Source organism: Chroicocephalus ridibundus, chromosome 3 (assembly GCF_963924245.1).
Source record: "Chroicocephalus ridibundus chromosome 3, bChrRid1.1, whole genome shotgun sequence".
In the NCBI taxonomy this organism is placed as follows: Eukaryota; Metazoa; Chordata; class Aves; order Charadriiformes; family Laridae; genus Chroicocephalus; species Chroicocephalus ridibundus.
Genome location: NC_086286.1, coordinates 95,034,869 through 95,048,304, shown reverse-complemented (window position 1 = coordinate 95,048,304; position 13,436 = coordinate 95,034,869). Strand labels below are relative to the sequence as shown.

The 13,436-nt window shown below is 39.4% G+C and overlaps 1 protein-coding gene across 1 annotated transcript in view; it reads left to right on the top strand.

Annotated features, from left to right (window-relative positions):
- CD109 (CD109 molecule) overlaps positions 1-13,436 on the top strand; it is an 81,073-nt gene that overhangs the window by 44,545 nt on the left and 23,092 nt on the right. Inside the window, exons 21-27 of the mRNA XM_063330159.1 lie at positions 197-415; positions 2,555-2,699; positions 3,697-3,873; positions 7,980-8,061; positions 9,851-10,079; positions 10,616-10,781; positions 11,911-12,101. Of these exons, the coding sequence (XP_063186229.1) occupies positions 197-415; positions 2,555-2,699; positions 3,697-3,873; positions 7,980-8,061; positions 9,851-10,079; positions 10,616-10,781; positions 11,911-12,101 (1,209 nt within the window). The remainder of the gene's footprint in view (positions 1-196; positions 416-2,554; positions 2,700-3,696; positions 3,874-7,979; positions 8,062-9,850; positions 10,080-10,615; positions 10,782-11,910; positions 12,102-13,436) is intronic.

Sequence of the window (13,436 nt, the reverse complement as noted above, 5' to 3'; positions counted from 1 at the left end):
CTAGGCACTGCAGGGGTTTCATCACCAATGGAGACCACATCTTTCTCTTGTGAGAACTTTTAATATTTTCTTCAATGGGTGGACCATAAAGTTATTTCTCTTTCTCTTATTTCTCTGCCACCAAGAAGGTGGCAGCTTGTGAAAACAGTTTTTTCCAAATTAACGCTTTGTATTGCAAATGTTACTGTATTTACAGGTTACTGTGATCCTGGATATGAATGACGCTTTTGAAATTATTCTAACATCCAATGAAATAAATGCTACAGAAAATCAACAGTCTATATCTGTACCAAGTGAAGATGGGAAAACTGTTCAATTCCCAATCAAGCCGAGACAGCTGGGAGAGATTCCCATCAAAGTGACAGCAATGTCATCTGCTGCTTCTGATGCTGTCATTCAGAAAGTTTTAGTAAAGGTAAACAGTCTGCAGCTTGTCTTGTTCCTGAAATAAATTGTTCCCTAAAATAGACAACAGAATGCAGCAAAAAGGCAAACCAGTTTACTCGTCTGCCTCTTGCTTTGTAAAGTTGGTTTCGGGTCAGGTAGCTTTAAGTAGAAAACACTTCTTTTAAAATAATTTCTCCTTTTAAATTCTTTAGATCTGTTTCCAGGAATGAACATAGATCTGTTCTACAACAGATCATGTTTCACATTCTTCTGAAAGCAAGGGGAAACCTATTGGTGCATCAGTGAAGTCCTGGTGCTACAGCTAGCTTAATAATCTGGAGAGTGGACCAAATAACTGTATTATGGATAAGTGCAATCAATTCTGCCGTGCCCCTGTCTTTAGTTCAAAGCCTATTTTATATGAACTTTTCTGTATTTTGCTAGTGGTGTAATTTGCTAGTGGTGAGTAAAAGCCCCCAGACTTTCTGATAAACCAGAAACTTGCCTAACTTTGGACACATAAGTCTGATTCAGGTTGGGCTCCATTTCTACCTCGGCAGAAGTAGGGAGGTGATTGTCCCCCTGTACTCAGCACTGGTGAGGCCACACCTTGAGTATTGTGTCCAGTTCTCTCACGAGAGAGATATCGAGGTGCTGGAGCGAGTGCAGAGGAGGGCAACGAAGCTGGTGAAGGGCCTGGAGAATAAATCTTATGAGGAGCGACTGAAGGAGCTGGGACTGTTTAGTTTGAGGAAGAGGAGGCTGAGGGGAGACCTCATCGCTCTCTACAACTACTTGAAAGGCCATTGTAGAGAGGTTGGTGCTGGTCTCTTCTCACAGGTAATTAGCGATAGAACAAGAGGGAATGGGTTCAAGCTGCAGCAGGGTAGGTTTAGGCTGGACATTAGGAAGAAATTCTTCACAGAACGAGTGGTCAGACACTGGAATAGGCTGCCCAGGGAGGTGGTGGAGTCACCATCCCTGAATGTGTTTAAGACTCATTTAGATGTGGTGTTAAGGGATATGGTGTAAGGGAGAAGAACTTTGTAGAGTGGAGTTGATAGTTGGACTTGATGATCCCAAGGGTCTTTTCCAGCCTAAATGATTCTGTGATTCTATGATTTCAGTGGAGGTGGTAGACACTTGTACATCTCACCCTAAAATAAATGCCTAAGATCATAGAATGAGAGAATGGTTGAGGCTGGAAGGACGTAGTCCAACCTTCCTGCTCGGAAGAGGATCAGCTATAGCAGGATGCTCAGAACCATGTACAGTCAGGTTTTTAATATCCCCAAGGACAGGGACTTCACAGCCTCTCTGGGCAGCTTATTCCAGTGTTTGAATACCCTCACAGTTAAAAAAAGTATTTTTTTATGTTTAAAAGGAAGACCCTTTATTTGAATTTGTGTGTTTCACCTCCTATTCTGCTGCTGGGCACCACTGAGAAGAGCCAAGCTCCGTCTTCTTTACACTCTCCCTTCAGGTATTTATACATGTTGATGAGATCCCCCTTAACCTTCTCTTCTCCAGGATGAACAGTCCCAGCTCTCTCAGCCTCTCCTTAGACCACTGTCCGGTTGCGTTGTGAGCTGTTTTCAAGGGGAGCCACTTACTGCCCTTTGTGTTGAAGTCCAGTTGTTTTACAGAAGAGAAAAAAAGCTTGGTGAACAGTCTTTCCTCTAGGCTGAGGAAAGAAACTCATTTATTTTCTTTGCTTCAAGGACAATTTTTCTCAAGGGATTTTGCAAGCAGGAGGAAATGAAACCTTTATGGTCATGTACATCAGTTTAAGTCCTCCTTGTATGACAGACTGTAGGATTGCAGACATCATAAAAGGTGCCACCTGAGGCCTTGGCATGTGCTCAGTCATGGAGGTCTGTGCTTGGCATGGAGCTCACTGGAATCAGAGGTGCCCTTGCTGACTTTATATGTGTATTTTTGTAATTAACATGTGGTCGCAAGAAGCAAATAGTGGAGGTAGGTCTTTATGAGAAAAACATTCCTGTGTCAGTTTGGATGGTCCGATAGCTCAGGTTCTTGATGTGTTAACAAGCAGCACAAGATACTTGACGGTGTTTTAGATCCCTCAGTACAGTAAGCACACAACCCAACTCCTAAAAGCAACACACTATTGGAGAGTACAATAATCCTCTCTTTATTTTGACAGGCTGAAGGATTGGAACAGACATATTCTCAGACAGTCCTTTTGGATTTATCTGGGAATAAACCACAAACAGTGTCAAAAACGTTGGATTTCACTTTTCCACCTGATGTTGTAAGTGGCAGTGAGAGAGTGCAGGTCACTGCTGTTGGTAAGGACTATTTTATTCTATTTCCGTCTTTTATTATTTGCTGGCTAGCTGTATCGTCTGGTTGTTTGTTTGCTTTTTTTAATAGTTTCTTGCCTGCTGGGCAAGAATTCATTATCTAACACATACGTGTCCGTAATCCAGCTGCTGCCCTCTTCTGCACTGCAGGCATCGGTGGTTTTTAAAGAACAGAGCAGTTGCCAGTAGTAACTGGAAGTAGTAGACTCTGTCAAATAGGTCAGGGAGGCTGGTGCGTAATAACCTGAGCTGCCCTAGCAGGATTTGTCAGAGCTTTTCTCAGAGTACTTTCTGAAGGACCCTTACAAGATTTTGCCCGGTACGGCTATCTTTATAGATTTGTAGGGAACTGCATTAATTTTTATTTAATAACTATATTAATAGCTTGAATCATTAATTCAAAATCATTTATCATCATGCGTTGGACTGAGCATAGGAAGACTTTATGGATGGAGTGTGTTATTCCTTTTATTTATTTAATTTATGTTATTATGGTATTGGCTATCCTTTTTCAGATTTAGAGAGGGAATTGGATTTTAATAAGGAAAAGTTTGCTGGTGTCCTGCTTTAATTCTGCTTGTCTGCAGAATAAAGCCTAAAACCTGACTGATGTTGCTTGTGACACCTGGGCTTTGGTAACTGTGGGTGAGAGAAGAAACACCGGAAGTTTCAAATATGTAACATTACTGAAATGTTTTCCTGGATGAAATATAGTTTTGCTTTTTTTTTTTTTTTTTAAAATGATGACTGTTTGAAATTACTCTGTAGTTGGAAAGATCTCTGGGGAGATGGGTCAGTGGACACAAAGCTCATTGGAAGATAAGCATTTAATGCATTTTCCAGTCCTATTAGTGGTGTTTAGTGCAAACATTTCCAGTGTATCATGTTTTTGCCTGGTTTAGAAGATATCACCCTTTATGTGATAGGTATGCATTTATTTGCAATAGGCTTTAATTTATTTTCATTGCATTTTATCTTTCAGGTGATTTACTTGGGCCTTCTATCAATGGTTTGTCATCATTGATTAAGATGCCTTATGGCTGTGGTGAACAGAATATGATCAATTTTGCTCCAAATGTTTATGTTTTGCAATACTTGACTAAAACCAGGCAGATGAGAGAGGATATTAAATCAAAAGCTATATCATTTATGAGAAAAGGTCTGTATGCTTAAAAGAAAAGTCTTAAGATTTTTAAGAAGTCTTACTCGTAAAAGATACCTGTGACTCTGCACTTGGTTTTTGAAGTACTGCTCTGTTGGTGTCATGAAAATGAAGAAAAACTCATCTTCCTCCTTTTTTTTCTCTTTCTTCTGAGCTGACAGACTTAAAGAGCAAACAATTTTGTTTACAAGGGCAAGTTTGCTGAAAAAAAGCATGCAGTTAATTTTCAGAGTAAAACTGTGGTTTAGAAGGTAATTTATATGGTTTAACTTGGTGGTTTTACTTGGTCTCTCCTTTGATAAAACTGTGTGTGAGCAAACATTTCTGACCTCTGCTCGAGGCACAGAAGTTGAAAATTAGTCAGTGGGTAGCGTGAGCCACGTTCATCCCACGTGTGTACCTGTCTTCAGCGACACCATCCCCATCCTGCCATGGCCTTGTAGAGCTCAAGGGATGTCATTTGCTCTGCTGGCTGGCTTTCACCCACCCAAGTTTTAGGCTTGGCCAGAAGTGAAGTCTTTGCTGGAAATAAGAAGCTGGAAAATTTTAGTTGGAAATTGTTGTAGATTTTAATCGGGAAATACTCCAGGGCATCACAAAGTGTGGAGAAACATAGTTGCGCTGTGCTTCTCTGTGCCTTTTGGATCAGACAGTGTCAAACTGCAATGTCAGTCTGCATGCTGAGAGCCTGGTTGAGGGAGAGAAATGAGACCATCCTCATGTGAGCTACATCCCTACTAGAGGCACCATGATGACATTTTTGAATTTTGTTTACTTTCTATAAGTCTTTGTTTTTTTTCTTTTTTTTGTGTGTTTTATTTTTCTTTCAAGTTGTTGACATTTCCCTTGGAAAAGAGACAGCTCCAAATAAATTTGCCTTTCATCAAAGAATTTTCTTTCAAAAGCATTTAAATGATTTTTTTAAACCGTTTCTACTATATGGTTTAGTTGAAAAGTAAGGGAAGAGGAAGAGATGTGTTATGTGAACAGCTACTGTGAAGTTTGTAAGCAATCTGCCACTCTTTGAAGCCTGAGATGTGCTACCATAATTTTCTAAAGTTTTCCAGTAAGAGATTTATTAAAGTTATTTCAAAGCAAGTGAAAATCATAGGATTAAATGTCACTATATACAAAGCATTGTGTTACTTAACTTGTTCCTGGGGTTTTGCATTTAGGTATATGTTTTTAACACTGTAGTAGCCAAAACAGTAAGTATGCCAAAATATTTGTAAACTTAAGATAGAAAAGAATCACAATCTAAAAACCATGTGTTTTTTTTCTCTTCATTTTAACAATTGATTTCAGCTATTGCACTGGGGTTTTTAAAAATGTAATCTTAAAGTTGAAATTTATCTTTAGTTTGAGATGTAACTTATAAGCTCAGTTTTTGAAAGGATTGTCATGAAGTTTAATTTTAAACAGGCTATTTCACATGTCAGAATTCACTAAATATTTGAAAAAGTGACCTCATAATTTGAAGTAAATATAATTCATTTTAAGGCTAAATGCTTGTGAGAAGAAGGGATCGTATAGCTAGCAGAGACTGCTATGTGATCTTTCTTTTAGCAGTTTTTATTTACCTAGAACAAAGGCAAAGCAAAAGAAAAGTTGCCTTTTAAAAGTATTTCTTCAGTTGTGGGAATGACAGATTCCATCTTGAAATCACTTCTTCAGAAATAAAAAAAACATCCCGGTTGGTCTGAAAACTTTGGTGCTAAACCCAAAGCAATCGACAAGTTTGAGCAGTTTTTCCAAGCTGTTTGAAACGTGAGACCCTTTAGCCTTTCACATATTTCTGAAGTCCTTTCCATCGTGATCCACTCCTCTTTCAGCCTCACTCAGCCTACATCTCTTGGGTTCCAGCCAGTCCTCTGGGAGTACTAGTGTAGATCTCCATAATAGGATCCTTCTTTTCCTTGCCTTTCCACTTGCATGTGTTGACATTTGAAGTATCGTTTTTCATGTCTGATTGAGTGTCCGTTGGAACGAACGCAGTGGTTCACAGCCCCCGAGTCTCCTGTTCCAGCATTTCTGCAGGCTTCCCTGTGTTAGATAAAGTCGTGTTTGGAGACTTTTGCGTGACTGCAATGGGGCTGGCATTGAGAAGAAAGCAAGCAGACTGTAGGAAATAGCTGAGTGATCGCTCCATGCTCCCTCTGGTTCTGCTCATCTTTCTGATCCCTCCCAATCTTAAAATATTCTGAGATAAATTTATCCCTGTGTAAGGAATTCTCAGCAGTATTTGTTAAGCAGGCTGCTGGTCTTAGTTTTGTGCTTTTATACTACCAACGGGGTGGTGATTATAATACTTATTGCTTTATATTATCTGTTCTGCAAAGAAGCAGAAGAGCTCGGTTTTCAGGCTTCGCAGTCAGATACTTTTGAAGAGGAGCAATCTATTTGTGTATATACACATATTCATGTTCCTCATAGCACATTATTTCGAGGCTTAAACTTTGACAGTGACTCTTCCTTTCCCTGCTGAGAAATGCCACTTATTCCTTCTTTTTTCCTCCCACTCAAGAGTGCTTGACTTCTCAAGATCATTAGCTGAGATGACAGATTTGTCTGTATAGGAAAGATTCACCAGTTTTAATCACATAATTAACCACTGCTATTAAAAACCCCCTATGTTTAAGTGGAAATTGTAATTTGAAACTCTTGTAAAGAGACAAAAACTAAACCTGGTGCTACTGGGATAAGAGTTTACATGGGAAGGTGCACTGGTATAATGCAGCAGTTCAGATTCACACCTTTATGTCTCTTCTGTTATAGACAGACCCTGACTAGGATTTCATTTTACACTGTAACTTAGATTGAGAGACTAGGCCATTCGCTCCTCAGCAATCAAGGCTGTGATTCAGTCACTATGTATCTGTTTTCAGGATAGGGTGTAAACAAGTGATTAATCCTTTATCAGTGAAAGCAAGGAACGTTTTGCAGGGGAACGGTTGTGGTTGGATGGACCTCATGGGGCGTATTTGTAAATTAATTTATTTGTGTAGGACTTATTGATGGTTGCCTGAGGGTTTTCCGTCTACCTGGCTGGTTCAGTGTTGCGTCTGTATCTGTCAGGTGTTAGGCTAATGAATATACTTTCTTAATTATAATAGCCAAAATAGTAAAGCCAAGGAGAAGACAAGGTGGGGGGAAAGAAGAAAAGATGTCTTGTGGAATGCCATAAATAGATATGATTATTGTTCTGGATACGCAAATGGCAAGCAGAATGTAAGGGAAGAAAGGCTTTAGATATCAGAAACTACAGTGAGTAGCATATCATAGGAGGCTCTTAATTTCTAACATTAATGAACATTGGTTCTGCACTGAAGTCAGGCATTGAGTAAGAGCTCCTGGTGGTCATGAGCAGCTAGTGAGCCCGTGCGGCCCTTCTATTATAGAAGTTCAGCAGTTATGAGAAGGCTGCACTTGTTCTGGATATTGAAAAATCTTCTGATACATTTTAAATGGATCCTTTTCAGGATTTCGGGATCTTCAAGTCTTTTGAAATTTTTCACTTGTTTCAGAACAGCCTCTTCCAGCATGCTTTTTCTGATAGCTAGTCATTTTGATTTGGCAAAAGCAAGTTGCTGAAAGCGTCTTTTTTTCAGCAGTGTTTGCATCTTTGCTGTGCCCTTTCCCTTCCGGTTAGAAAATACTTAATTTTTGCTTGTACTTCCTTCTGCTGGAAAGATAGAGTGTTTCTGTAGGTGCACAACTCCAGCTCCCCAAAGTGACAAAGCGCTGAACTGTAGCTGCTACTCTGCTCTGCGCTCGTTGCTGTGCTCCTCGAGCCGCCGAGTGATGTGGGAGCGTGTCTCTCTCTGCACCGCGCTGTCGTGTTTGGGTGGCAGATGAGAGGGAGCAGGAACTTCTGGTTCTGCTTTTGTAGACGGATCCTTCATGTTACTGCTGCCCACTTTCTCATCATCTTCTGCACAGTTTTTTGTGTTCATACGTATCTGGGGGATTTTTTATGAAATACGAGCTCAAGCTCTGCTCTTCTCAGCCTTAGAAACTGCCTCGCTTCACATCAGCAGACAGTTTGTGCTGGAGCCAGCATGAGAGGAAAGTGTTCAATACCTGTCTCTGCTTTTCCACTTCAGGCTACCAGAGAGAGCTGCTTTTCCAGAGGGATGATGGCTCTTTTAGTGCCTTTGGAAATGAAGATCCCTCAGGGAGCACATGGTAAGTATTTCTGCCAGATTCACTGTGGAATTTGAGTATTTTAGATATTTTCCCTGCGACTAAAAATTTTTTGTGAAGCTGGTAAAAATTTCCAGCTGTATTAGACTTCTGCCTGGTTTTCATTAGGTGTTTAGGCCAACTCTAAGGTCATTCTGCTGGCTAACATGCTGGATAATAAGCCATTATTAGGGCAAGGCTTTTTAATTTTGCAAAAGATGAACAATGAATTATTTTAGCCAGGGGAATAGCTTGGTCTGAAAATTTTTCTGTTGCTTTCCTCAAAGGAATGAAGAATAATAATTGACTTATTCTTGCAGTTGACTGAAACCATTTAGGGCTACGTGATCATCATGGCTTCAAACAGATTTTCAGTTCTCTCCATACTGGAGGCTGAAGACCGACTGTGGCATTTCATGGTCCATTTCATGATCATTTCATGATCCACTTCATGGACCTGTTGGAGCGAGTCCAGAGGAGGGCCACGAAGATGATCAGAGGGCTGCAGCACCTCTCCTGTGAGGACAGGCTGAGGGAGTTGCGGTTGTTCAGCCTGGAGAAGAGGAGTCTCTGGGGAGAACTTATAGCAGCCTTTCAATACTTAAAGGGGGCCTACAGGAGAGACAGGGAAGGACTCTATCAGGGAGTGGAGTGATAGGCCAAGGGGTGGCAGTTTTAAACTGAAAGAGGGGAGATTTGGATTAGATATTAGTAAGAAATTGTTTACTGTGAGGGTGGTGAGACACTGGAACAGGTTGCCCAGGGAAGTTGTGGATGCCCCATCCCTGGAAGTGTTCAAGGCCAGGCTGGATGGGGCTTTGAGCAGCCTGGTCTAGTGGGAGGTGTCCCTGCCCAGGGTGGGGGTTTGGAACAAGAAGATATTTAAGGTCCCTTACAACTCTAACCATTCTATGATTCCCTAAAGGGTGAACAGAGTTACTGGTGGTAAAAATTTGTCCTACTTAGCTCTCTCACACCTCCTTTTTCTGAGACAGTAACTACAGCTGAAAAAGCCTTTTCAGTGCTGAATTTCACCTGGAGAAGCATAGCAAGCATAGTAGTGGAAGCTAGATAGATAACAGAGACAAGTTCCAGCACTTTGTTCAGCTAACCCACGTTCAGTTAGTTTAAATATGTATTTCGGTACACACTGCTAACTTTAAATAGAACCATCCCAGTTACTGTGCCACTAATTGAGTCATTCCTGGAGTCAGTGAGCATCTTTCATGGACATCAGCATTTGCCTTAGACTCAGTATTGATGGACTGGAAAATGAAGATAATTTATCTGTACTGGCAACTCTGGTTCTTAAATAACGCAGGGACAGGTTACATGAGTGCACATTTGGCAAAGAAGGGAGTCAAAGCAGAACTTGGGATAAAGATGCTTCAATTATATCCTTACAGGGATAATTGTGATAATTAACATCACACTCTTAACTGCATTACTTAGTAAAGTATGATTTTTGCCACTTTAGCCTAGCAGCAGAAGGCAGGAGAGCAACATTTGAATAAAGATATTAATGTACTAGCACATTTGGAGTCTATACTCTCTATTTATTTTTGAAACGTAATGGCTGAAAAAGGGGTGATCTTTAGGAACAAGGACATGGCTTCATTTTTTGGTGGATTAAGCTTAGTCTACTTGCTTGTCTGGGTGAGGCATACATACTCTGTGCTTGGGAGGTGTGTGCGGAACAATTTATGCATCATAGTATTCTTACATCATCTTAAACAGAAGCAGCTATAATACATTGCTAATTTTGTCATATTTGATTAATCTTTTCCCCAAGGTTATCAGCTTTTGTATTAAGATGTTTCCTTCAAGCTCGTCCATTCATAGATATTGACCAAGATGTACTCAGGGATACAGCTAAATGGATTGTCCGTCATCAGAAATTAAATGGAGAATTTAATGAACCTGGGAAAGTGTTACACAGTGATCTTCAAGGAGGCACCAATAATCCAGTCACTCTCACAGCTTACATCATGTCATCCCTCCTAGGGCTCCCGGATAAACAGGTATTGGAATTCATAAACAGAATTCATAGTCACTGGAACACTTCATAAATTGTCAAGGTACCTGGCAAACACTTCGTAGTTTAAAGAAATAGAGGGACATCTGAAGAGAGACAAAATTTAACTTGATTTTGTTAAACTTCCCTTATCTACCTGAGATAACACAAAGTTGTGCCGTTAGGCCCTTCAAATTTATGTGCCTTTGCAAAATCTAAAGGCAGCTGCTTTTAGCAAGAAAATATTCATGGCTTTAATTCAAGAACTTGCAAAGAAATTTATGGGGGAAGCTATCCTTAGAGATGTTAAGCCATCCCAATTGATTGCATTGCGATTACTCAAGTTCATAAAAGACAGTGCCAGATCAAAAGGCTTGCCTTTGAGATTCATGCCTGTGACTCCAGAAGAGATTTTTAGTATTTCTTAGTTGTTGTTTGGTGATAGTAATGTTTATATGTCTGTACAAATTTTTCTTTTAAAGTATAATATTTCAACATATATTTTATTCACTGTATATTCTTTAATATGATCTTCATTTCCAGCATGCTTATGTCATCAAGAGTGCTACAAACTTTCTAGAAGATAAATTAGAAGAAGGCATTTCGGATAATTACACTTTGGCACTTGTAACATATGCATTGTCCTGGGCAAAAAGTTCAAAAGCAAAGGAAGCACTGAATATACTGAATGAGAGAGCAGAGCACCAAGGTATTGCACAACTATCTTATACAGTTGTATAGATGGATTTTTGTCAGATTTAAAAAATACCTGTCATGTATCTACAGCTGCGTATAGAATTAGAGATGAAGAGAATCCTCCTTCTCAATTCAAATCTGAGTATCATACAGAGAATAAGCTAAGAACTTTCAAGACAGCCTTAATGAAAAGTGTCCATAAATGAATGACAATTCACAACAAAGCTAGGCCTTCCAGTCTGAACGACTGTGTTCCTGATGGAAGTACCACGGTGCTGTTGAAGAACATTACTTGTCAGTTTTCATGTGCTATTATGTGCACTTGTAAGATCAGCCTGCTTAAAGAGAGATGGATGAGGTTAGCTATTCCAAAGTGGCTTGAAAAGATCAGGAGGGTGGGGGAGGGAAATTAGTTAAAATCAGTATTGAAATGAAGAGTTGAAGGGTTGGACTTCCTGTAAGACAATACAGAGGTCTGTTGCATTTTCTGTGAGGTCCCATCGTCACATTATGTTTAACCTCTTATGAGTTCAGCATGACTGAATTTTGTTCCTTGTTTTGGGGGAAGAACAGACCATATGGAGTACAAGGAACAGAAGTTTTTGGCTCAAAATAGTATCTGTCTTCTTGAAAAATACGAAGGAATTCATGTGGTAGCCTAGAAACAGAGCCTCTTGGGTGTCCCTTTCTGTTTACTGAGTTAGGCCTTTTGGACAGACACTTTTGGGAAGGAAGTGACTTTTTTCGAAGGCTTCGCTCAAGAATGAGCCGAGTGAGCAGCCTGAGGTGCCTTCTCTAGTCCTGAAGAGAAAGGAGCACCCCAGTAACGAGGTGGCCTTTTCACAAGGGCTCCTTTATGTGAGCACTTTGAGCTGACAACAAAAGGATCAATGTAATTTCACTGAAATCAGTGGAACTGACTGTTTACAGTCCAGCATTTTTTTTGTACCTAGATTCAGCCACGCCAAGGAAGTGCTTAAGCCAGTCCTTTACAGGACACGTGCCTAAATATTAACACAATTTTAAAGAACCTTGCTAAATCCCATATGTAAGCATTAATTAAGAGGTTTCCCTTAAGTCTTTCCGAGAAGTCCGAAGACTTCAGTCTGTGGATCTGAGGTTATTGTTGGTTCCTTTTGCAGGAGAATTTCGTTTCTGGATAACACCTGCTTCTGAAATTTCTGATTCATGGCAGCCACGGTCCATCGATATTGAACTTGCAGCATATGCTCTGCTCTCACACTTTCATCAAGACAGATTAGCAGAGGGGATCCCTATTATGAAATGGTTAAGTCAGCAAAGAAATCACCTTGGGGGATTTTCATCTACTCAGGTAATATTTTGTCTCAAGGGGCTTTGTTACACTTTCTAAATGAGCACTGTGTATTTACCAAAAAAAAAAGAAAAAGAAAAAGAAAAAAGGGAACATTTGTTTTTGTTTTTTTACATAATAATTACTGAATTTTGTTTTGCTGTAACAGCCTTAGTTACATGCAAGCTTGCATTCTTGGCGATATTGACATCTTAAACCTGGACTACAAGTTTTAGTATTTTGGCAAGTATAATAAAAAACAGAATTAGAGGGTCATCTTGATTATATAAAATATTAATAACAAAAGATCTTAAATTAAGAAGAAGTGATGACCATGGAAAAATAATTAATCAGATTTTCCAAGCAAGTATGATAAATATCTGTGCTGACTTTCTTTCCAAGGAGAGAAACCTCTTTCTATTCTTTCCATATGTGGGTCCTCAAACTCCTGAAAGGCTATTAACTAAGATAAGAAAGGGGAGAGGTTTTAGAGGAACAGCCTAACCTAGTGCCTCTGTTGGCAGTCGGTCCTAATAATGTACTTTGTCCTCATTATTGCGTAGATTTTTGATGGGCCATGAAATTTGGAAGATCTTCATTATCTCCAGGAGGTTTCCATGTTATTGAAACCACATCTTGTAAGCTGTGCTGGCATCCAGAAAATTTATATAGTACTTTGGATTGCATTAGTTTAAACCAGCTTTTAAATTAACTACAAATGCTGGTCACAGTAAAATGTCACATTTCATCATATTGCTTGGGACCAAGCTGTACAGGCTATCCTTCCTTATTTTCCAGTGTTTGTTGGTATTAATCTGAGAGAAATTAGTTCTACTAAATAAAATGCAATTTAAGAACAGGCCTGGTTCCCCTGAGGTTCAAGTATTTTCCTAATGTGTTAATTCTTGCTTGTTATTTAAAGAGGCTGATTGAGGCACTAAATGAGTTGAAAAAGCTTTTCCCTATTCTCCAGAAATCATTTTTACTTGAAAGTTTTAAAATCCAGTGGTGTACCATTTATCCCTGAGGGTGAAGTTAAGAAATGAATTTAATCCTTTTGTTCTTCCATAGTCTAAACTATTTTGATTGCAAAATTACTCCAATGTCTCTCTAGATGCCTTTTTTAATTTGTGGAAATGACCCCATACTTTTTGTTAACTTTTAAGATTGCTTTAAAAAAAAATGTTTGGAGTGTTTCCATCCATGAGTTTATTTCATTGGAAACTTAATATATTGTTCAAGAATAAGGAGAAAAGTAATCAGTTGCATGTGTGATGGTTTGTAAGTTAGGGTATAACTTACTGCAATTTGTATATGTGGTATAGCTTACTATGAATTTGCAATCAGTATATTTTG